Source organism: Dysidea avara, chromosome 6 (assembly GCF_963678975.1).
Source record: "Dysidea avara chromosome 6, odDysAvar1.4, whole genome shotgun sequence".
Lineage (NCBI taxonomy): Eukaryota > Metazoa > Porifera > Demospongiae > Dictyoceratida > Dysideidae > Dysidea > Dysidea avara.
Genome location: NC_089277.1, coordinates 39,977,275 through 40,002,776, shown reverse-complemented (window position 1 = coordinate 40,002,776; position 25,502 = coordinate 39,977,275). Strand labels below are relative to the sequence as shown.

At 38.1% G+C, this 25,502-nt stretch overlaps 2 protein-coding genes across 8 annotated transcripts in view; both read left to right on the top strand.

Moving 5' to 3' along the window:
* LOC136258990 (uncharacterized) overlaps positions 1-13,862 on the top strand; it is an 87,697-nt gene extending 73,835 nt beyond the window's left edge. For all 7 annotated transcript variants that reach the window (XM_066052386.1, XM_066052394.1, XM_066052391.1 and 4 more), the window contains 8 exons: positions 3,190-3,588; positions 3,948-4,144; positions 6,582-6,681; positions 6,749-6,910; positions 8,749-8,912; positions 9,044-9,563; positions 10,172-10,335; positions 13,317-13,862. In XM_066052386.1, the coding sequence (XP_065908458.1) occupies positions 3,190-3,588; positions 3,948-4,144; positions 6,582-6,681; positions 6,749-6,910; positions 8,749-8,912; positions 9,044-9,563; positions 10,172-10,335; positions 13,317-13,665 (2,055 nt within the window). In that variant the 3' untranslated portion in view covers positions 13,666-13,862. The remainder of the gene's footprint in view (positions 1-3,189; positions 3,589-3,947; positions 4,145-6,581; positions 6,682-6,748; positions 6,911-8,748; positions 8,913-9,043; positions 9,564-10,171; positions 10,336-13,316) is intronic.
* A 4,367-nt stretch (positions 13,863-18,229) lies between these two features.
* The window catches only part of LOC136258991 (uncharacterized), a 28,223-nt gene continuing 20,950 nt past the window's right edge, over positions 18,230-25,502 (top strand). The window contains exons 1-5 of the mRNA XM_066052396.1: positions 18,230-18,431; positions 18,490-18,708; positions 21,555-21,760; positions 22,066-22,298; positions 23,680-23,793. Of these exons, the coding sequence (XP_065908468.1) occupies positions 18,307-18,431; positions 18,490-18,708; positions 21,555-21,760; positions 22,066-22,298; positions 23,680-23,793 (897 nt within the window). The 5' untranslated portion in view covers positions 18,230-18,306. The remainder of the gene's footprint in view (positions 18,432-18,489; positions 18,709-21,554; positions 21,761-22,065; positions 22,299-23,679; positions 23,794-25,502) is intronic.

Here is a 25,502-nt window from a genome sequence, read left to right as displayed (position 1 = left end):
ATACAGCTTGTTGTGTTGTAATAAAGCTTGTCGCTTCGTGGCCAGTTGTAATACAGCTTGTTGCGTTGTAATAAACCTTGGCGCTTCGTGGCCAGTTGTAATACAGCTTGTCGCTTCGTGGCCAGTTGTTACACAGCTTGTCGCGTTGTAATAAAGCTTGTCGCTTCGTGGCCAGTTGTAACACAGCTTGTCGCGTTGTAATAAAGCTTGTCGCTTCCTGGCCTGTTGTAATACAGCTTGTCGCGTTGAATTAAAGCTTGGCGCTTCGTGGCCAGTTGTAATAAAGCTTGTCGCTTCGTGGCCTGTTGTAATACAGCTTGTCGCGTTGTAATAAAGCTTGGCGCTTCGTGGCCAGTTGTAAAGCTTGTCGCTTCGTGGCCAGCTTGTATTAGCTAGTAAACAAGCCTTGGACCTAAATAACAGCTACTAAAACAACACTAACCTGGCCACTAAGCAGGCGGAACAAGCAAACACGCTGTAAAGGACCTTACCTAGCGTAGGGTTTCCAATGTAAAAATTCGACTTCTTCAAAATAATTTGCTAACTGCTGTTACATGTTGGACTAACTCTCACTTGAATACAGCTGCAGTGGCAATAAATTCCATTACCTTCTTGGGATAGAAATCGATTGAAATATCTGCAAAATCCGACATTACGAGCTGTAACTCTCAGAAGCCTTGATCTTTTATCGCAATACTGAAGTTCAAGATTCCTCTGTGAGCAAACCTTCACCTAAAAGCATTGGTAGTTTCTTTAGTGAGGTAGGTTTCTTGTCGCTGCATCATTTGAGCACGAATTTGAGCTCCAAAAACGGGTTTTCGTCTACGGACACCAAACGATTCATAGCTCAAACTTCCTCACACCACAGTAGTAATCATCCATCGACAAAGAAGTCACATACAAAGTATGGTTAAGTTGTGACGTCTCTAACCATCTGGGTGAGCGTGATATAGGGTAAAATTTGCCGGTGATCACACCTTCACTACATAACTTGTCCACTCAACTGTTTAAAAATGGATATCTCGGTGTAAAACAACTGTATGATCCATAAAGTATAACTAATAGCGAAGTTATCGTCGCTGCAATTCAGCTACAAACGCACTTAGCCTAGTTCAATCTTGCTCATGTGACTAGGCTTGGGTGTGGTCAACAATGATACACTGCCTACAGTTATTTGTTTATTATTACTGGGCAGGCAATATTTGTATTGAGGGATAAAATCACAGTTGTTGTAGCAATGCATAAGTGTTTAGATGGCAGAAATCAAGCGAGCTTAATTATTTCCTTAGCGCCATTAAATTTTATTTTACGATTCCTGACGACGATAACCTCACTTCTAGCCGTACTTTAGGCATCATACAGTTGTTTTACATCAAGATTTCTATTTTTAAGCAGTTGAGTGGGAAAGTTATGTATCCAAGGTGTGATTTCGAGCTAATTTTGCCCTATATCACGCTCACCCAGATGGTTAGAGACGTCACAACTTAACCATACTTCGTATGTGACTTCTTTGTCGATGGATGATTACTACTGTGGTGTGAGGAAGTTTGGGCTATCAATCGTTTGGTGTCCGTAGACGAAAACCCGTTTTTGGAGTCCAAATTCGTGCTCAAATGATGCAGCGACAGGAAACTTACCTCACTAATCAAACTACCAATGCTTTTAGGTGAAGGTTTACTCACAGAGGAAGGTTGAACTCCAGTATTGCGGTAAAGGATTAAGGCTTCTGAGAGTTACAGCTCGTAATGTCGGAATTTGCAGATATTTCGATCGGTTTCTACCCCAAGAAGGCAATGGAATTTATTGCCACTGCAGCTGTATTCAAGTCAGAGTTAGTCCAACATGTAACAGCAGTTAGCAAATTATTTTGAAGAAGTCGAATTTTTACATTGGAAACCCTACCTAGCGTGACTCTGTGCTTCTTTTGTCAGTGCTGGTAACGAGCTGCTTTCTAAATAGGTTAGATACCCACTGTCGTTTTTAGTAGGATTGAAACCCTCGTGCTTGGTTTGGCACCTCGACGGGCATTAATTAGTGACCTCGGCTGCGCCTCGGTCACTAATTAATGCCACACCTTGGTGACCAAACCGCGCCCTCGGATTGTCAACCCTACTAAAAAACCTCCAGTGGGTATCTAACATACACATAACATGCGCTTGCAGCAGTGACTTCAACCTAGTGCTTCCCTGGCTGGCATTGAGGGCATGTGGCAGTTGGCTGGAATCTGGGTGGTGGCCTGTGGATAGGGAATCCGGGTGGTGGCCTGTGGATAGGGAATCCGGGTGGTGGCCTGTGGATAGGGAATCCGGGTGGTGGCCTGTGGATAGGGAATCCGGGTGGTGGCCTGTGGATAGGGAATCTGGGTGGTGGCCTGTGGGTATGGGTTGGCTGTTTTAAACCAGGTGTAGGCCCACAGCTGGTCTTCGGGGCGTGAACCCCTGGTTTACTGAAATTGTTTTTGTAAAAGTGTGTGTGTATATGCATGTGTATGTTGTGTGAGGTAGCATAACCATGTGGCTAGAGCATCATCCTGGTAATCGAAAGGTTCCAGGTTCGATGCCCAGTTATGCCAAATTGGCGTTGTTGTTTCCTTGAGCAAGAAACTTTACTCACATTGCTCCAGTCTACCTAGCTGTATATTGGGGACCTACCTGGTGGCCTGGTATCAACTGGGGAAGCAGCCCACCCAGCTGTAACATCAATGGGTACCTGGGGAAGCAAATTCCCAACTATCCTTGTCACGTTTAGTGATTGTTGTGGAACTTTGGGTTCTGCAAACTTTCTCCGTTAGACCGGACAGTCCTCCTATGGGTTACTGGCCCTGTTCCTGGAGGATTTGCCTGCACAAGGCTCAAATACCTGATTGGTGCACAGGCATCCCAGTGTTGGTTGGCTGGGCGGCAGTAGTTACGTATGACTGCTGTAGGCTTTGTGTGTGTGTGCGTGTCCATGTGGTTTACATAAAGAATTCCGGCACCCTTGCAACCAATGCGCTGTATATAGATGACAAACAATGATGATAATAAGCTTTCGTTACAAGTGGTATATTTAGTTTGGTACAAAAACCACTTTGATATGTGCATCAGCTAGCAAGAAAATTGTTGAACACCAAAGGAATGTAGACAGATGGACAGATAGCTTTCAACTTTAGGAATTGTTTCTATCACAATGACACATTATCCACTATAGGATGCAGAGGTGAACCACTGGGAAGCCATGTTATCACATCCCAATGAGTGGGTGGAGCAGTGGCACATCTTACGACCTGATGGTGACTTCAGAGATGTCACTAAGAGTAATGAGGACACACTACATGCTAGTGGTGATGTAACAAGGAGTAGTCCTGATGGTGGTGGTGAGACCAGTGATGACGATGATGACGATCAGAGTTCACAAGATTGGAGCGCCTCTAGTCAAACTATGCCTACACTAGTACTTCCTAATGGTGATGATGATGATGGAGAAGAAATTATCAGTCTTACATTTCCTCGAACATCTGAAAAGAAAGCTTTTTTGGAATTGGATGATTATAAGTCTAGATCTTTGACCAAGGAGGACACAAATATGAACAGCCTTAGTATAGGCAAGGTGTGTATGTGTGTGTTGAACAGCTCAAATAGCCATTTACTAATTACTAACTGTACAAGCTTTTTTGTAAGGGGCTCTGTTTATTGAGCAATAATTTCCTCTTTATTTTTATAAACCCTGCATATATGCAAGTTTGAATATTTTAATTCTTGAGCATGTTTACAAATGAGTTTCCTGGTAACACTAACAATAATAATAATTCAAGGACATCTCAACTAAACATTCTAAATAATTATTATTGTCATAAACTGACTTTATCATTGTTTGTATACCTACCTTATTAGGTATGTACAGTGTAATTCATTGTGTATCAGATGTGTAGTATCTATGTCACATGTAATGTGTTCACCTTGTTACAGTCACTATCCATCCATTCAAACTTGTCTGATGTGAGAAGTGTTTACAGTGGGTCAGTAGTGTACGATAACAATGAAGTTACCGGGGAGATACAGATGGGTGTGTCATACTCTGACACAGATAATACCCTCAAGGTGTCAATCAACAAGATCCGAGGACTAACTCCACCTAATAAGATCAACGAAGTCCACACCAACCCGTATGTTACCTTATTTAGTTATTATCAACAATATGTTACCTTATTTAGTTATTATCAACAATATGTTACCTTATTTAGTTATTATCAACACTACTAAACTACATGTGTACACTGTATTATGGCCAGCCACCTATAAATGCCTGGATCACCAGAGGTATACAATACAGCCTTATAGCAAAAATAAATGCCAGATCTCAAATGAATGATTTGTGCAGTCATAATTCTGTTCAGTGTTAAACAATATGACGTGAAAAACATTTTACACAGTTCCTTTTAAGCTTGAATCTGTGAAATATAGAGTACGACACTAAGGTATAAAATTGATTTGTGAATATGCTAGTCATGCTGGTCTCATTTAGTAGCCGAGATAAAAGGTTGCTTGAAAGAAATAAACACCCTGACCATAATGTGAGGCAATACATTCACGATTACATATGAAATGTCACAAAGCTGCATAATGATGAGGTCTCTGCCTTACACATATTGCAATTTAGTATGTTGAGCAATAGTTTAAAGAGTTATTGAATTAGTCCCATGGCCACACCCTGCTTTCTTCGTGACACTTGTCTATTGTAGATTATGAGCCTCTGCTGTAAGAGGGTCTGGTATACCATATAGTGGAAAATATTGGTGGTGGAAAACATTGGCGAATTTCATTCATCCAGGGATTTGGCAGAAAAAACTTGGGAGAATTTACTTATTTAGGTATATTATTATTAAATTGGCAAGGGGAAAACATTGGCGAATTTACTCACAACATCCTGCAAGCTTACGAGTTGTTCTCGTTGGTGTCTTAGGATGCAAAAGATCATCCTACACAAAATCACATGATGCTTGTACTGTATGGAAACCCACAATTTAAAGTTTTCTATCACGTGCTTGGAAAAGTTATGTATGAGTTCACATTGGCTAGCATAGTTCATGGGTACCACGAATATAAAGATGTCTGGAATGCTCCTATTGATGGAAGAGAGCTTTGACATGAAAGATAACCTGGGAATCCCATGGACACTTCAGCGGTGGCAGTAGTTGAACAGAGCAGTACTGGCAATTCAGCTGGAGGTAGCGTGACTGGGCCATGTGTCCCATTTAATTTCTACTGTTTGTTCAATATTCATCCATTGTGGAGGAGCCATAGTATGCGTCTTTAAACTTTTTTCACCCAGGCCACACCATTTTTACACAGCTTGGCTGTTTTTGTGTGATTTCACTTGTTTGTTTGTTTGTTTTTGTTTTTTTTGTACTTTATAAGGCCCCAAAATCAGCCCATAGGCTGATTTTGGGGTTTGTTTTTACTCACATTTCTTATCTATACAGACACAATGATGATTATTGAAGACAGACTCATAAAAATGTATTGTATTGCATAATTTACTTTAGTGTTTGGTAATATTATTGTAATACTCTAATAGAGCGTACATTTTTTTTGAAGACTTCTAATGAAAAACACATAGAAGTCTGTTGTAGAACAATCTAGAATTTCTATTGGCAGATTTATGAAATTAAACATTTATAAGTGTATTTATACTAGGATTTTTATTTATAAAGCAGAAATTAGGTAAGCCAAGATAGCAGCACTTCAGTGGTTAAGAATGCGGATGTTAGATATGGAGGTCCCTGGTTTGACCTCTGGTGAGTTTTTGTGCCTTTTTACCTTGCGGTGACTGCTGTATTAGAGTATCTCAATCCTGAGATTTTATACTTGTTTGGTTGTTGCTTTGTAACCTTGTAGCTGTAACTCTATTGCTTTTCAAACCACAAAAGGTTTGCACTACGATGGTTACTCCATATACAGACTGATTTTCAAGTCATTCCTTCAAGCGGTTTACCTTGTGGCCATGACAAAAAAAAATTGCTATTGTGATCTCACGTGGCACTACTCTTTCTATTCTTCTCAAGCACTTGATACATTGCATATTGCATTCTTACTGCCCTGAAAAAAATCAACTATCTTAGCATTATAGCAATTTTTCTAAGTGTTGCAAAAAGAAGAAAAATACAAAGACAAACTTTGAAGGCGCATATCTCAGTGATGGCTTGGCAGATTCAACTCACATTTGAAGCAAGAGGTGCCCCACCCTGAGGGAGTTTCCACAGCAAAAATGGTTAATTTCTGGTCAGCTACTATCGAGCTACGGGTGCACAAAAACGGCACCTTCTTGGTTTCTATAAAATATACGCTTGTCTGTCATGCACCTGCACTGGCTGTACTTGGCCGCACAACACACTGTCGTGTGTCTTGATTCATGCTTCTTGTTTACACACGAGCTGTAGCAATAATTCCCAAGCAAAATTTCCTATCGTGGCACCATTGTAAAAAGTGTGATACTGTAGTTTATTATCCCACTGGTCAAATGTTTAAACTCTCTGGTACTTACATGAATCTTAGGATCTCATGTTATCCCATGTTATCCCATGTTGTCTCATGTTACTATAGTTATGTGAAGACTTATCTACTACCTGACCAGAGTAAGTCAACTAAGAAGAAGACTTCAGTTAAGAAAGGAGTTGACCCCATCTTCAATGAAACTATTAAGGTAGTAACAATCATTACATATGGTGATGTTTACCAGTAGATATTATGTGATGTCACTATCACTATAGTATCCAATCAAACGTCAGGAACTATCCAAACACACCCTCAAGGTGGGGGTGTGGCATAATGACTTTTGGAGACACAACTTGTTCTTGGGGGAGGTCACTCTACCACTGGACAAAGTTGACTGGTCCAACCCTTCTGATAAGTGGTATGAACTGGAGGAACTAGTGAGTATCATCTTGGGTGATAGTGTTAAACAATTGGGATCAAGAAGGTCATGTGTTTTTTGCAAAGAAAAGTATCAACAACAAAAAAAAAAACAGTTTCATTATCAGCATCATGTTGTATTGGCTGTATTGGTTGGGTAGTGCTTACTGAGCTACCTAAAATGTTTTCGTTGAACTTTATGAATTCTATTATTAATTTTTTTGGCATTACCTGCTGAGCCTGACAACTAATGAGCAACTATTACCTTTAAATGTGACCTACGAAACCAATCCTAATCACACATCAGGCAAATCAAACCAATGGATAGCTACACTGTCTTTGACCCTCAGCATTGCTCAAAGCTAGTTTTAAGAGATGTCTTTTCTGGGTGGTGTGGTGAGCTTGAATGGTGATTTCTGGCCTCGTGAAGGACAGAATCAGTACGTGAGCTGGTATATGGCCTGATAGACTTTCTCTGTGTTGATTTTACTGCACATCAGCCACCAGTGTTTAAAAGTAACTCGTTACTTATTACTATTACTTGCAGCAAAGTTACAGTTTCGTATTACTTATAAATTAAAGTAACTATAATAATATTACATTTTATATTACTTTGGGGTTTGTATGCACAACCTTAAAGGTCCACTGAAATGGTAAAATACACTTTGGCTATTATCAACCTTGTTACTAGTGGGATAGGTTGGTGTATGTGATTTAGTTAGATTTTGTTTTGTTTTGTTTAGTAGATATAACACATTTTAGTGTATTGTGGTTAGTCAATTATATTATGTCATAATGCATCAGACAAAGAAACTTTAATATGCGTGAGGTGCCATTAAAGCAACAGAAGCATCCATGTACAGCTAGATTCGATTTAGTTTCACGTCATATCTAGCATAACAGCTTAAAACATGGTACTGCAAGCAGTTACAAGCTAGTAAGTGAATTTACGCTGGTCTTGTGGTGAAGAATGCTCGAGAACGCCTGTAAAGGGACTGTAAATCAACAGTACAGTAGTTGAAACACGTCTGGGTTTATTTCTTAGTACACTGAAGGGTCCAATACAGCGAATGGAGGTAGAGAAATGCGAGGAAAAACAATTGCAATGGTGCCACTGGCAAGACATTATCCCTACCAGGCGGAGAAGCTACTCCGGAAAGTGTGATATAGATACCACTGCTTGTTTCATGGTACTGCTAACCCAGCTTTGTAAATAAATCAAACTAATCTTACGTACTTCAGTGAAGCATAATGAAGCGTGAGCTTTGATAGTGCAAACAAAGCACACAGGCCGAGCTGCTACAGTAAACTACAGAACAACTCCGCTACTGTTTTCCAGCAGAACGTTCAACTAATCTTGGAACACTATGAAGTTGAAAAAGATAGCTTAGTATTACCACCTGCACGTTAAGACTTTCACTATTTATCTACCTTTCCCATTGCAAAGTGTGTAATATCAGTACTTCCGGTTCTTTGTCTTGCATCACAACATGGCATAACTAGTCTAAGACTTTGTGGCTACATATCTCGGTACAACAACATAATTGAATTATTTTAAAAGTTTTTTTTTGTGCATTGCAGATACAAACAACCTATTTATTCAATATAATGGTAAGTGAATTTTCCATTTCAGTGGACCTTTAAACTGTCACATGCACAACTACCATCGTATCATGTGACGTGGTTGTGTTGTTGGACAATGTAAATCTAGGGTATAGTTGTATCCAAGAGGAAGTAATGGTATTTTCTGGTGATAAAAGAACCTGTACTGTAATGCTTGAATGCAATAATTGCTTCAGTACGCAGTGAAACAAAGTTCAGATCAATGAGATTTGTACTAATGAGTGTTAATCCACAGAGCCATGATGATACCAGTCAGTCAAAAGATCGTGGACAGTTGAAGGTGTCACTACAGTTTAACATTACCAATGACAAAAAACAGAAGGGAGATCTTGTGGTCACTATTATCAGTGGTCATAATCTACTGCAAACTGAATTGACCTGTAATCCTGTAGTGAAATGGTGAGTGGTTTACTGACTAGTATACTGAGTAGTCTACTGACTAGTATAGTGAGTAGTAAAATGAGTAGTTTACTGACTAGTATACACTGTATTAGGAGTAGTATGCTCTATTTCGTGTCTTCCTGCTGTAGCCATCTTCTACCAGACTACAGAAAGAAGTTCAAGACCAAAGTGTTGAAGGATAGTAGTAATCCAGAATGGAATGAACAATTTGTGTTTGACCACCTAAAGTTGGAAGACCTTCGTAAAAATAGAGTGATTGAGTTAACAGTGTGGAATTCAACAAAGAACACCAAACACTATGATTTCATTGGTGGTCTAAGGTTGGGACCACGTCCCCATCACAAAAAGCAGTTAAGTTACATGGACAGTTCAGAAAATGAGTTATCACATTGGATGAGTGTTGTCAATACCCCCGGTGAATGTGTGATTACACACACACTGAGACACAACATGAACCCACTACCTGTAACCTTGTCAGTGGATGAGACAGTCGATGATATCAATGATGCTGTGATAGATGAAGATATTAAGTGTACACCTAATTTTGTACTCACTCATCCTGATGATTCTACTGATGTGTTCACTACCAACCAACTACCGATAATCACAGTAAAAGACGATGATAATGTGTCTTGTTTTAGTCAACAGGTAAGTCACTGTCATCAAACTCCATATATTTGGTATACAATACCAGCACATGCACTACATACACTGTTTGTACTGTACCAAAGAACTTTATGAAGTGGCATGAGTTTGAAAACCAACTGTTTGTTAATCTTAATAACACCAACACAGGGCTGCTGCACCATTTGGCTAACCATTTTACCATGAAAGTTAGTAGTGACTGTTTTCCAGAGCTGGAATTGTATAGGTATACAGCCCTTACTGCTGGACTGCAGTCTTAGTTAATGTTATCAGCCTGGCTAGCATTTAAAAGTCAAATAATGAGCATGTGTTGTGTCCTTGCAAGGCTGCCCTGATGCTTCAATTATCATACTTTATTCTTCCATTTTAAAACCTAGGCAGTGTCCCTTCCTCCCTTCCCCATTCTCTAATCCAGTGATTAACACCCATAATCCAACTACACTCTCAAATCTAATTCTTGTCCTTCCAGTATTCTGAAAGACTGCATCTTCAATGTTTACTCACATTCTTGCCAAGGCTCACAACATTTTACATGACTATAATGTGTTACCAAATACTGACAAATGATATTTCATATTTCATTTCAATATTTCTGACTGTTACCACTATAGATTTGTACACCACCTCCACAAGCTGGTGACATCAGAGTGATGTTACAATTTGATGCCAAGAAGGGAAAAAACCCGAAAAAGAGAACCAAAGGTTGCCTTCATGTTTCTGTACAGCAGGCTAGACAACTAAATCTATTTCATGGTGATGCAACATTCATTCAATGGTTAGTTTGGCATGCACACACATAATATACACATAGATTAATCACTACATGTATTAAGCCCCTAAATTGTGGACTATATTTTTTACTGGCTAGCATTTTTGTAAGTTATCAGCAAATAGCAACCATACACAATGCGGTCCTTGTCAACCATAAGATGGTGCTGTACGCACAATACAATTTACATGATTCTGACAGTTCACTTTCTGTGCACTTGGAATTCTTTCAAGATGATGGCTTTAAGCTGGCCAGCTGTCTTTACATTGTCTTTTGCTATATTGTGTTGTCTATACACAACGGATTCTCTACAAACGAGTCCTCTTCTTAGACTGGGTGGCATGAAAGCTCATCGAAGTGCATATGTATGCCTTGTTGTAAAGTTGTACACCATCAACCGGGTACAGAGGAATTGTAATTTGGAGTTCTCTGTCTTGTGTGGAGGATGGCTATTGATAATGGTATTCAAAGTATTGTGATCTCTGACAATACAAAATGCTGCAGGCCTCACATGACATTTGACTACTTCCCATGTCCAGTACGTAGTTGTACCTCAACATTTTGTGGGTGTCAAAAACAAAAGCCTGCTGGACAGAAAAGATCTGAAGTCGGTGTACTGCATTCGTGATCAGAGAATGTATACAATTGCTTGCCAATGGCTTTGATGAAAGTTACATGGGTTTGACCAAATGTACGATTTTGCCTACCCAAATACATACTGCAATTATTGCTGGCTTGTCATATATTATGATATTGTCTAGCAAGTAAAAACAACCTTTTATTTCTTGAAAGAATTAATCTGCCATCCAGCAATTATATTGTTCTGCTATAGGTGATAGACAGTAGAGAGCTCTCAGGTACTCTAACATAATATATCACAATAGCATTGTTTACACAGTTATCTTTCTTTGTCTAATGGGCACTAGTGGTGCCCAGTTTTAAGCTTTCAGTACTCAAGATGCTATAGTCATGCCACAAGTAATGTAACCATCTCTGTTTCTAGCCAAGTACAACAAAACTTCATGCATCCCCCAAGTCAAAGGTAACACTGGATAACATGGTTTTAAATTCATTTTGCACATTCATAGCTGACAAGTACAAGTAGGCTGCTGTTCAAACCTCACTGTTTTGACTTGAGGTAAAGTTTGTGGCCACAAAACATAAACAAACAGCTTAATTAAATATCACTGCCTCAGTAAGGCTGCTCTCCAACAGTTGTGTATATATGTAGCACTCTGATTTATCCAGCCGCAGTGCAGTGTCCAACAATAAAATTAACCAGTCAATATGCAATTATTGACCAGAAATTGGCTGATTGTCAATGTTATTTCGAGCCCTAAACTGTTGGTACTTACGACTCAATGACATGTGGACCTGAAATGTCCATCATGTTTGCCATGAATAGGTGAATCATATCTTTTTTTTCCTTGTATCACTTTTCTTCACTACATACAAAGGTGAAATCAGTTAAGAAGGATTGATTGCATGCTAATTGCTTTGATGTGACAAACAAATACACATAACTTACATATCCTTGAGTGTACTGCAATAAAACAAAAAATGGTCGAGTTCCTCTTCAGTGAGCGAATGAGATAATATCCAGGTTTTATTGTTGTTAGAATTTTTCTTCCCTATGAACAAAACATTCAAAAAATTTCAATAATATGCAAGTATTTCACCCATTGTATTCAATTATAAATTTAGGCTTGTACAATTGTGTCAGGTTTTCGCAGATCCAGTCACCTTGCTTCAGCAGGTATCAAATGTAATTTTTCATTTTGTATGTAATGATTAAGTCAACACACACTCTAATGCAATCCGAGCCCTTCTTTGACATGAGTTACTATAGTTGGTGTACACCATTCAGTCACCTTAATGACTGAGACAATGATACTTTGTTCCTGGAGCAGATCCAGCTCTTCCTTGAACAATCAAGTGATCTATGCTGCTTGAGTGACAGCTTGGCAGTATTGGTTAGGCATAATCAAGGCCAAATGTGCTTTAGAGTAATCTGTAATGTTTTCGATAGATTTTTTTAAAACTTTTTTTTTTTTGTTACTGGCTAACTGATGCATCACTTAGCTGAGGCTAACACTACATTTAACCCTTAACCGTAGGAGAACTTTTGGGGAATCCATGTTTACACAATAAAATTATGGGCATGTAATGCAGTGTTGGGTGAGGTAACTTAATTCATATAGTGTAAACCAACACATTGATCAAAATGTTCACTGGGCTACTTGGAGAAGGTTAAATGAACACTGTAACTACAGCAGCTTACTTGTTATGAAGTGATGAACAACAGTGAGTTGTGTTTCCATGTTTCAGAATTCTTGCCACGTTTTTAATTTTAATTGTGGGTTTACTCACGTGAGTCTGATAGAAAATATAACAGCAAAGCAAACGTAGCCTATTGCATAGGAGCAACAGTTATGAATCATTTTATAAAGATATGTAAAGGGTTTGTTTGTTTCGTTACCTATTTACATGTTTAGTGTTGGCCAAACTGTTTAGTGTTAGGGTAAAACCTTAGGTATCATATGTTACATCGCAAGTATTGCAAAGCCATAGGATGAGATGCATCAAAAGTTATGGTATTTTGTACAAGGTATATACACGTTTTAAATCCAGTTTTCTGGACTATGTGGGTTTAAGATGTTAAGACACTTTTAGCCTACCACAACATTTACAATGGGAACTTAACTATGTCCTAGGGCACTCTCACAGTAAAGTAACCCAGCAACAGAGAATCAGGTGTCAGCACAGATGAAGATGTAGAGGGTATTGAAAATGTCCTCTTGAGCCTGCTCACTGTGACATGTGATAATTTGATTGGTAATAATTGATCACATGTTCAATGAATTAATGGTTCCACTTAGTCTAATACTAACAGTTGTGCTATGGTGGTCACCTGTGTTGTGTGATGCATGCACGACTTGTATAATTTAGACAATACGTACTTCACCAAGTGGTTGTTTGTTTTGTAGTTCACTGCTACCACGGAACAAAAAAGAAAGTTTCAAATCCGAAGTTGTCCATGGTGGTGATAGCCCATGCTACACAGCCAAGTTCCAATTTGACAAAGTGACAGATGTGGAGTTATCATATGATAGAGTACTGGAGATCACAATATGGGAACCACATCGTAACACTAATGAATTTGTAGGTGGTATTAGACTTGGACCCAAGCCACAACCTGGAAACAAAAATGAATGGATGGATAGTGATGGGAGTGAAGTTAGCCAATGGGAGACGATGGTAGCTCGTCCAGAGGAGTGGATTGATGAGTGGCATTTGCTCCACTCTTTAATGAAGCCGGTGGTAGTTCCTGCTTAATTGTATGCTTTATATTATGCTTTTGTAGTTGTAGTTGTAAATATTCATAATTACATTTTGTTGTACACTTGTTTACATCTTATGCAACAATGCTCTGTTGTATACATTCTGTACATTGACTAGTTTTCATAAAGCAGTAAGTGTATAACTTAAATGTACCACCTTGAACCACTTTTCATAGCACATCTATATACTAACTATGTAATAAGTATGTGTGACAGGAGGGTTGTAATCAGTTCACTGAGACATGAAATCTTTACAAAACAATATTCAGGTTGTATCATGTACACATAGAGTAAGGATGATGTTTTGCTGATGAAGATGATGACATCTACAATGTGTGTAGACCAATTGTATTTGGCAGTGTTATGTATTTCAATCTCCTAGCTATATCTATCTCTACAATTTTTGTATTGTATACAACGCTAAATTTTAAATTTTGGAAAGTTTATTAACTGGGTGGAGATAGAATTTGGCAGATAATATTTTGGTGAATGCTTGCATCATACTGCATTCTCTCTAGCTACATTGGACAAAAAAAATTTGTTAAATTGAAGGTGACTCTCCCAGTAACATTGTAACACGTGCACGGGTGGTCTGCCTGATGTGTCAGCTCTTGGGTGGAATGGGGACTGTGGACTTCAGGCAGAAGGTTAGGGAATTGTCTACCCTCAGCCTGAGGCCCTCAGGCAGTGAGTTGGGGCTTTGAGCATAAACATCAGGTAGACCACAAGTGCACATGTTACAGGGTGTATATAAAAGCCTTTGATGTGTTTTGATCTTCAACTTACTAGCCTTTAATGTGGTTGACAGTGCCTTGGTGATGTGGTCTAGCATTTGTCCAGATGATAAATTATATCATTATAGTTAATTTAATCCAAGTTTCAAATTAATTCCTACTATAACACTAGATAGTTTTGATTGTGGGATTCAGTTAATTCAAGTGAGAGCCACAGCCCACAGGAGTCTCAACTGTAAGCCAAAGGACTGAGGACATACACACATATTATATCATGCAATAAATTGAATGCCCCGCGTTATAGTTTAATTCCAATCTGTAGTAGGCACCCACCTATTCAGTGGCGGATCCAGGATGGGGCATTTGGGGCAAATGCCCCCCCCCCCTTCAAGAAATTGCATACAAGATCGAGATACTCTAATAGAGCAGTCAATTACTCTAATAAAGCAGTCACAATGTTCATGAGGCAGTGTAGCTTACCTATGAAGCTACAAATAGGATTTTATTTTACATAACAGACGTGATATAGTTGGTAAGGATAACTAGCTATTATTGTTGTGACCTTTTTTTTTTTTTTTTTTTTGGTCTTCAACTGGTTTTCAGCAAGTTTTTTTGGTCTTCAACTGTTTTTCAGAAAGGTGCCCCCCCTCTTTCGAAACTCTGGATCCGCCCCTGCTATTATGTTCAAAATTTTACCTATGCTGCACTGCTCAAAATTTTTACCTATTGTGCTCAAATTATGCTCAAGCTTTATGCCTCATTTCCCATGTTTTGTTAATAAATTTGCAGTTATGGGCACATAATAAGTGGCTGAAGCAAATCTTTGCTCTTCACAACTGCATGTGACAGAAAAGATCGATATACTCTAATAGAACAGTCAGGTGCCTGGTTGTTCTATTAGAGTTATTGACTGTTCTATTAGAGTATATCAATCTTTTTCTGTGATATGTAGTTAGGAATTGTAGTATGGCTGAAATATTCTTCCTATTATGCTAGCATTATGCTCAATGCTTTCAGGCACCTATTTGGCTATTATGCTCATAATTATGTCAGCATAATCAGCAGGTCCCTAATCTGTAGTAGGCTAATAGCCTGCACCTGCACCGTGTGATCATACAAGCCAATATCAGTACACTGTTATAGATATTATAATATGCATGCCTGAAAGATTCAATTAATTAAGCAGCTGGCACGTGTACACTCTGATAGCTACCATGGAGAATTTTGGTTACGTAAGTTTAATGTGTATTTATAACTTATAGTATAATTACAGAGTTTACTGAAGACCTATAGATGGGTAATTTGTTTATAAAGTGTGGCTCAGGGTGTGGTCTGTATTCGAAAATACATTTGTGAATAAGCTATAATATTATATAGCACTAGTTCTCACCTTAAGCCAAATGCAGAAATGCTTTCAACTCATAGAATAGCATCATAGCAAGGATAACAAAACACTTTCCATCTGAGTGGTTTCCATGGCGAAATCTAACTCATCCATGTATTAATCCTTACAATTGATTTATATAATTAGCTGGCCAGTTGTATGGGCTTTTGTATATGTGTTTAAAGTACAGTGCTACTTCAGTAGAAGGAATCAAATTGAGGCTTGTATATGGCATTACATAATGACCAAATTGAGACATATAGTAATGAGGATGGGATCTGAAACATAAAATTATTAACAGTTATACCAGAACCTGCAGCACTTGTGCTATAAAAGCTTTAATAAAATAAATACGAAACAAATAAAAGATGGTTCCATAATTTATTATGGTGTCTTGCATACTTCTGAGTTTGAGACAACCGAGTTCATTAGAATGTGCAAAGTAAGGTGGCATAGGGTTCCAAACTGAACAGGTGACAAAACCATGCTCCTGTGGATGCATGATATTGATGGAACATAACACGAGCCAAGCGAAAGTGAATAAGTTAAGCCATTGCAACTCTCAATAGTAGTCAGAGACTTGTTCAAGGGAAACATGAGTCACACTGCACAGTTTTGAAATTGTAGCAACTGACAATGATTCACTGATGGACCCAAGATGATATTTTGGATAACAGATCCTATCAAAGGAGCTGCCTGGACATGTAGCCTGCTGATTGGTGAGTTTCCCTGGATATATCAGAATGTAGCCCAGGGAGTTACAGTTCAGTACTCCCAATGCTACAAACTCTCAATTAAACGTTTGATTAAATTAGCAATCTATCCTGCAACAGGAAACCTGACGATCATATTGTAATGACACGATGTCATTAGGGAGGTTGGTGTTGAGAAAATCAACAAGCTGCTACAAGTTAGTTAGCACTGTGACACTTCAGAACTCTGATACTGCAGCACTCTACTACTACTACATCACTATTATATAAATTTTATAGACCCAGCAAAGAACAGACTTGTGTAGCTTCCCTTGAACAATACTAGGGAGACTATGACTACCCAAAACATGAATTCAGAATTCCATTACCGTATGAAATTACTCTGCACTAAAGGCTTGACAGAGGAGACACTTTGCTGCTGACTCCATTCCATTGGCTGGCTTCCCCTTAGGCCAGCTAATGTGACAATGGGTTCGTGCTGTGTTATAGTTTTGATGTCTTAGCACAAACATCCCCAGAACACAGGTATTTGCTTACATCACAAGTAGCACCACTGCAGCTAATTTGGTGGTGCCCGCTCCTTTGGTTAAGGAGTGTAATTAAACATTGATGGTCACAATAATGACTTATCTAATAATCATATCAGTAATACTAGTTCTAGAAATAGGTTAACAGCTCAAAATAATAAATAAAGAAACTACAATGTTCTTTACTACACCAGTACAGACAGTACCTCCATCTTAAGAACACCCTATTGTCGACTACAAGCAGCCTTAATCATATTATACTATGTAGCTATACATAGTATTATCCTATACCTTAATCATCATGATGCATCTTCACAAAACTTCATGACAAACTCTTCTACATATTACTGATTGGTGTTATTATTAGCAGTTTAAGGCCAGCACTGAAGGTCACATGTGCTGCAGCATTTGGATTACCCCTAGAGACTTTAAATGATTACTTAACCTTCAATAAGATAATGGACAAAAGAAAGAATGTTACAGACATTTTTGCTTCTGTTTCGACTGAACATTCGCGTATTGAGTGAACCACGTGACACGTAGTAATATTGTTATTATTATTAAGGATTTAATAATAGCAATCATGCAATACACAGTCACAGGTGTTGTCAAACGGAAGTGTTCTGATTTCTGTAACACGCTACAAATTTTGAACACTAGAGTTTAACCAGAGACCCTCTTTCTTCCCTTAGTTATAGGTTTGCAGTGTGTAGTTGTAGTAGTATAGTTTATAGTACAAGTAGCTAGATAAGGCCAAGCAAACTTGGTTACTTGTTTCCGGCTCATCCACAAAAATTAATTTTGGATTTTCATTGCGGGTGGGAGGTCATTTTCATTATTTATTAGTAAAGAAAATAGCTACTCTAAATCAAGTTGTCTGTTGTTAGTTGGCCTTCTTAGCATCAAAATACAGCAATAATGAAATTAGAGGTGGTGTGGGGTAAAAAAAGATGCGGGCGGGGATGAGAAACAATTAATCAAGTTTGTCTGGCCTAATGTATGTACCATGTTGCTGTTATTGTTATTCTTTTTTTGCAAATAGGCGGGCGCCGCCAGATGCAAACGAGTTGCCGTTTCGATTGGGACCACGCCCCTACTTAAATTTTGTACTCGATTCTGTGACCTACCGACAGAGTCTCGTGTACAGTGTAGATTAAACGCCCACGCGCTGTTACATATGATGCAACGTAAAACCCGGTGGACTTTCCTATGGCTTTCCTGGCCGTAAAGTACTTAACAGTTGATCGGTGACTTACTACACAGTTAGAAGTGGACTAAATGTCTCAGGGTGGAAACTCAAAGGTTGTTGACTTGACTTTCCTCACTGAGGAAGAGGAGAGTAATTTTCGCGCTACAGTTAACGAGGACTTACAGTTACAGCGTTCTGAAGAACTTCGCCTCAAGTAACTACAGCTTAGTAACACGATACATTTTCTATAGTTTGTGTTTCCTCTCATGCAGGCAACTTCGAGATGATATTGAGAATGAGTTAGAGAATTACAAGTCGCGGCAATCGGCGGCCAGTGCTGATAGCTCCGTCTGTGCTCGCTGTGGTGTTCGGTTTGGAATAATTAACAACAAGGGCGCGGTATGTCCCACCTGTTCTGAGTGGGTATGCAAACAGGACCGGCGCTACTCGTTTGTGCATACCTGGATGTGTACTCTGTGTGAAAAACGCATGTAAGTTCAGTCATTTTACTGCAATAGCTAGCTAGCTAGCTAGTATTGATCTCTGTTAACTATATAATTATTGACTGACTAGATTCAAAGGCTGCAGCACAAGTTGCTGTAGACCTTCAGTGCTGATCGCTATAAAGCTGTTAACTAACACGTGTTGTTGTAAAGCTGCAAATTGCAGTAAGTATGTGATGTCTAAATGAATAAGATTCCAATCATACTTGAACAACAAGTCACATTAGTACATTGTTGTAATTGTGGCCATACTTGCAATTTCACAAAGAGACCACCTATCAAGAGTTATCAAGTCTTGGTGATATACTAGCTATGTTGCTCAACACTGTCCGCTGGCAATGGAGACATTTTTAGATACAGTACAAAATAGCTAAAGTTACATAGTTGGTATTTGTGACATGTGGTTGATTATTTTATAATTATCCTGACTTCTTACAGCTATGTAATACGTTATAGTATTCCAAATGAAAAGTAACTTAATATTATTATATTACATCAAGTTTAGCTGATATACAGGCGCCTTTAAATATCAATAATGGCTATGCTGGACTCACCTAGCTTTGAGTGTTGTATCATAATATTATTGAACTTTATTATTCATTAGCTATTATTACTTTTCTCATTACTGGGCAATGAATAATGTCTTCTTCAAAGTAACTTCCCTAACTCTGAATAAGTGATGCATTCTATTGTGTATACTTAGAGGCCCTAAAATAACTATTGCATAGCATTAGTCTCTTCTCAGACCACATAAAGGTAGTCTGGCATGAGACTATTACTAATATGCAATTAACCTCAAACCTTACAGCTACTCTGAGAACGATAACAATAAATAATCTTATTATATTACTGTGCAGGCAGCTGTGAAAATCTTTTGAAACATATACGGTACTACCCAAGCGCAACATCGCACTCGCTCGCACACACACTTTTGCTCGAGATTTTTAAAAAAATCACTAATTAAGGGGTGTGGCAACTGTTTTGCTTGTGAGACAACGTGGCAGGTGTTTCGCTCATGGAATCGCGAGCAAAACAGTTGCCACGTCCCTTAATTAGCTCTTTTTAAAACCTCGAGCAAAATTACGTGTGTGAGCAAGTGCGACGTTGCGCTTGGACAATACCATAGCTAGCCAGTAACTTATGGTGAAGTGATATTCTATTTTCCAACTGCCTGTCTAATATTGTTAGTAAAATTAATAGTTGGCAAGAATCGTTTACTCCTAATATTGAATTGTAGCCTGATTTATCATTTTTGTGTATCAGTGTGTGTGTATTTTGGCCTCTAAACAGGTCATGGCACTTGAAAGAGTTTAGGAATCTATAGATTTTTACACTTCAGTGGTTTAAGTGCATTTAAGTATTACTGGTGTGATCATGGTTAAGCTGAAATCCATGCAACTTAGCAGTAGCTCTGTTATAAGGATTGTACCTGGTATTACTTCCTTACAAATCAGATAATTTATGGCATAGTACATCTGTAGAAAGAAGACCGTGTTAATGGCAAGTCACCATTAGGTTATGATACATACTTTAAAGCCTTACTAGCTACCAGGAAGATGATAACTGATCACTTGATCAATGCATTAGTCTGTCATTCGGTTAACTGGTACTTGGAAATAAGTCCCTCCTACATACTCTACATACTCTACATACTCTACTTACTATTGTTCAATTTACTGTAGCTGTTTATTACATGTCTATAGTAAACATTAGTGAAGAGCTTAAAGTTGTGCTGTACATAGCACTGTTTTGGGAAAACTGTGATAATAGGAATGTTTTAGTACGTTTGACCACTTTGTCCATTTCAGCTTAAATGACCAGGTATGGTGGGTGTGCCCCAGACTCCTCTATGTGTGTACATATGTTATGCCTATCCTGTATAGTTTCTAGTATGCAAAAGTATAGGCATTTGTATAAAATCTACTTAAAAATAAAAAGTCCATGATCTTTTGAAATGTGAGCTTAAGGATAGATCATTTCTTACTAATTTAGCTACATATGAATTTCAGTGGTGTATACATAACGTCAGAATGACTTCTTTACCATGATGTCTCTGTAATAATGATTAAGTGGTAGTAATGTGATAATAGGAAGGGTATTGTACAGGTTTCTGTAGGTAGTAAAATTCCCTAATACAATTACAAAGAACTGCATCCTATATTTCATCTCTGAGGATATATTAAATGTCACTAGCTGAATGAGGCCAATTTGGGATAGCATTGCAAATAACTTCAGTATATACAGTACATATCATTATGGTCTGTTTTCTGAGTGTTTGTGACATGCAGTGATGATCTTGGGGCTTAGATGGGTAAAAGTCTATTTTTGTGGAGTGCTGTTTGTGGCCAGTATTATGTCATATTCATGATCTTGTGGTTCTCTAATGGAATAGTAACTACTGGTAACAATAATAAACATTGCATACCTGTGGTATATTGGTAAACTACAGTTTCTATAGCTACAATGATGTAATCCTCTGGCTGCTAGCTATATATATTGTAGGAAAAGATAGCCATACATCCTGTGTTATGATACTGTTATAATAATACAGTCAGTCAGTCACTTACCGGAATCTTGTAGTCACTGTAATATAGCACTGGGTAACTATAACTGTACAATGGTTAGCTATACTGTTACTTATTTTTCTTCTGAAATGACCTCAGTGATGATTGTTACATGTGTGCTTATGTTCTACCTTTTGATCACAAAGTGTGTTTTTTCCCAATGACTATATGTAGCACTTTGTATATCTGTGTGACATTCTATTCCCAAATCATAACACATTCTATCAGAAGTCTTAATTCTATCCATTAGCAAAGTGGTTTTTTTGATAGAATACTACAAGCTGGCGAAGAAGTATTGAACCGCTGTGTTGACCCAACCCATGTGCTACGAGTGTCCTTCCGTGAAAGGAATAAAAAGAATCAGCAGCAAACACAAGAAAAACTAAAGCAGCCAAAGGAACAGGAAAAGCAAAATGAGAAACAAGAAGAGCAGCAGCAGCAACAACAACAAACCTCAGACAAAGCTCCATCTAATGGTAATTTATACAGGGAACAGTGTAGTATTTCTTACAAGTGGTAGCCACTATCGATAGTCCTGTAGAACCATATATGACCAGATCCAAGATTTTTGATCAACAGAAATGTATCTTGATTGCTTGACAATTTAACACATATTCTCTAGCTTGATTATTGCTTTCTATGACTTGTTGATTGCTTAATTCAGTGTAAATTTGATCCTTGGTAGTTAAATTGATTTTGATCCTGATCGCAGATGGTTCTACAGGCTATTACCCTCTTACTACTACAGTACTAATATTTTGCCTTGATAAACTAATTTTAGATAATGACCAACCTGCTCCAACCTCCAAGTCTTCAGAGGCTACCACCACTCAACCAGAACAACCAGTTATGGCTAGTGGACCAGCAGATGCTGGTGGTCAGGTTGAACCAGTTACTAAACCTGATGATCAACCTGATACACTGGGCATCACTGAGCCACTCCCAGAACCAGCCATGTCCATAATGATTGTCAGTAATACTGTAGATGATGGTGAGGAGGAGGAGGAGGAGCTAGTAAGAACTGTTTGTTGTAGTATAGTGTGTGAGTACATCAAAGGTTGCCACTACTGTTACAAATCAGTTGTATACAGATGTGTGTAACACAGCTAGGTACCTCCTTTAAACCACTCACTAATTAGTTTAAAATCAAAAGCATTAATTTTTGGACTTAAAGGGAACCAAGCATACAGTATATACGTATAGTGACAATAGTATCCATAAAATCATGAATCTAGTGATTTTTGAAGCATTTAATGTTCAAACAACACAACTATTACAACATCATACAGTACGATAGTACTGTACAACATCATACAGTACTATAGTACTGTATAGTATGGACCACAAAGGTTTTCACATCAGAAAACATCACCCAAAAACCAACCTCACTTTTCCCTGGTGATGATGAGGCAGTATTGGTTAGGTAAAACTAAGCCCAAACAAGCTTTCAAATTTACCCGAAACGCTTTCAACAAGTTGCTATGGAATTTTTTTAAAACAATAGTGAACGGAATTTTCTACTGACTGAGTAACTGACTGACTGACCGATTGACTGAATAACTGACTAATGCCTTAGACAAGCGTAACTCGATAAGCTAAGGCTACGGGCTTGATTTTTTTTCACTGTTCGATGCTGCTTTGGCCAGAGAGGTGCCTTTTGGCATACCGCAGTACGTACAGTGCATTCTTCATGGACTTACCAGTGTCCTCCTTTGTGTCCCATTCATCTTAGCTGACAGCTCAATTTTGCAGTAGCATGTGATGGCTTCCCTTCGAAATGGAAATCATCCGTATTTTTCATAGTGGCTACTTTGATTGCAGAGGTGCTTGTCGAACAGTTCTTGATTCATAATGCTGTGTAATGGGTTGAACATAGCTGACAACGAAGCGTAATGGATGCTTCACTTTTCAGACGATAATTGGTAGCTGGGACGCGCGGCACCATTTCTTTCTTTTGATGTGGTATGCGTGGTTTCACCACCAGTCATAATAATTTTATTATTTTTCAAAAGAAGTTAACAAACAAATACAGAATTTTCAACTAGAGTAGGGACCATGGCACATCGATAAAATGTACTAAAACAAGCTGGAGTAGTGCACGCGGTAAAACAATAAGAAGTTTTATATCCCTACTGTGCTCAAGATACCAAAAGAAGAGCACAGTAGGGATATAACACTTCTTAATGTTTTGCTGTGATTTAATATCGTGCATTACTCCACTTGTTTCAGTACTTTTTATCGATGTGCTATGGTCCCTACTCTAGTTGAAAATTCCAATTTTTTGTGTACTTATTTGTTTATCCCATATATACATATGCATCCTGTTGGTCAAATGGCAGACTGGAAACAAATATTGGTTTTCATGGTGATTATAAACTTGTGATTTTGTGCACAGAATGAAGATGACACTACCAAAGTAACTAATAATCCACCGGTTGTCCCTTATCCTCCAGGAGTAATGGTGAAGAGAAATAAGTTGGCAACTGTACAAGGAGAAATACATTTGAAGGTTCGTTTAATTCTTATATCTATATTATCTGCATTGTACTATAATTTGATTACAGCACTGATTTTAAATTCAGCTATGTCCTTATTCAAAGCTAGGCTATTTTAACATGGATTTCTCTTCTTTAGTGACATTGGCATATCCGGCCTTTGAGCACTTGTGAAGTGCAGATACTCTCCCGCGACTTGATGTGTAGCTATATAGCTAGTGATGGAAACTGCCTGAATCCCAAACGAAATGGGATGAATACTCACGAGCGAAATGGGTACCATGTCCTTTATTTAGCAAGTTTTTATTGCTCGCACTCTCATGAGACGACGCTGCATTTATTGTATGTAGCATGTACCTGTTTTCATAAAATCTCATTTTATTTCATCAACTCTGTTGATCAAATTTGGCATCATTCAATGATGTAGTATACAAATGGCACAAAACAGATCTTGTGAGCTGGGGCTGCTTTACAAATCTGCTATGCTATATTGTTTAACCTAAAAGTACTTATAAATTTTAGTATGTAGTAATCGTATTTAAAATTTATAACTGGAGCAGTGGAGTGGAGTGGCTGTAAAGAAAGCCACTTCCTTGACATTACATGATGTGAAGATGGATAAAGAATGTAATACTCTCGGTGTTAGTATGGCAGCTATGTTATAACTTGTATAGAAATTGGTCATGTAAGTCTGTTTCCTTAAGTTAGGCAGTAGTTATATAGACATGTAGGAATTCTGAAAGTGATCAACAGTGTAAGTATTTTTGGATGCTCCACTATTATAATATCATGTTAAGTAATTGGGTAGCTTACAATATCTATACAGGTACAGAATGTTTTATAACAAATGATCAGTCAATAAAGTCACGATGGGTTGGCTTTTTTTTTTGCAAATCAACTGGCAAACCGATCAAGCATACCTTGGAGCTACAAAACAACTGCAAAGTTGTGTACCATGACAGACAACGGTGCCATATAAGGGTTGAACTACAATATTTCAGTTTTGTTGCTTCAGTTCATGGCTTGAATGAAGTTTTTATTGATATCGTAAATGACCACAAGTTAGAATTGTTTGTCAATTCACTAACTAGAATGTATTAGACATTGTATTTGCATCGGCACCATCTCTAATTAAAGACCTTGGGATATCCGATCATGAGATAGTAACATTTTCCATCAACTGCAAGCATCCCTCGATCAACAAGAAAGCTCCTTATCATAGAGGTGATATACTTGGTTCAAAAAATGAGCTCCAAGAATTTCAAGAGCATTTTAATACTTCAGACCCTTTACAGAACTAAGAGAACAATTGGCTGCTTCTAAAAGATGCTATTCAAAAAACCATATTCCATCTAAACTTGCAAGATCCTATGACAAGTTACCATGGACTAATCTGCCAATCAAGCAGAAATTGAAACTGAGAAAACATCTGTATGACAGTAGCTACACATACCTGTGTGACAACAAGCAAGCAAGAAATGAAGTCAACTATTGTACCAACTTATTCTTCTGCAAGTAAAAAAAGATTTTGGTCATACATAATGACAAAAAGGAAGAATAACACAGGAAGGGATGGAGAAAATATTTGTGCTGATGCAAAGCATAAGGCTCATTTTCTGAATATTCAATTTCAGTCTAAATTTATCAAATACATCGTCGCTAGATTATTCTGTCTGCCCTTCAATACAAGACCTCAATTTTTGAATCCATGGTATCCAACTAC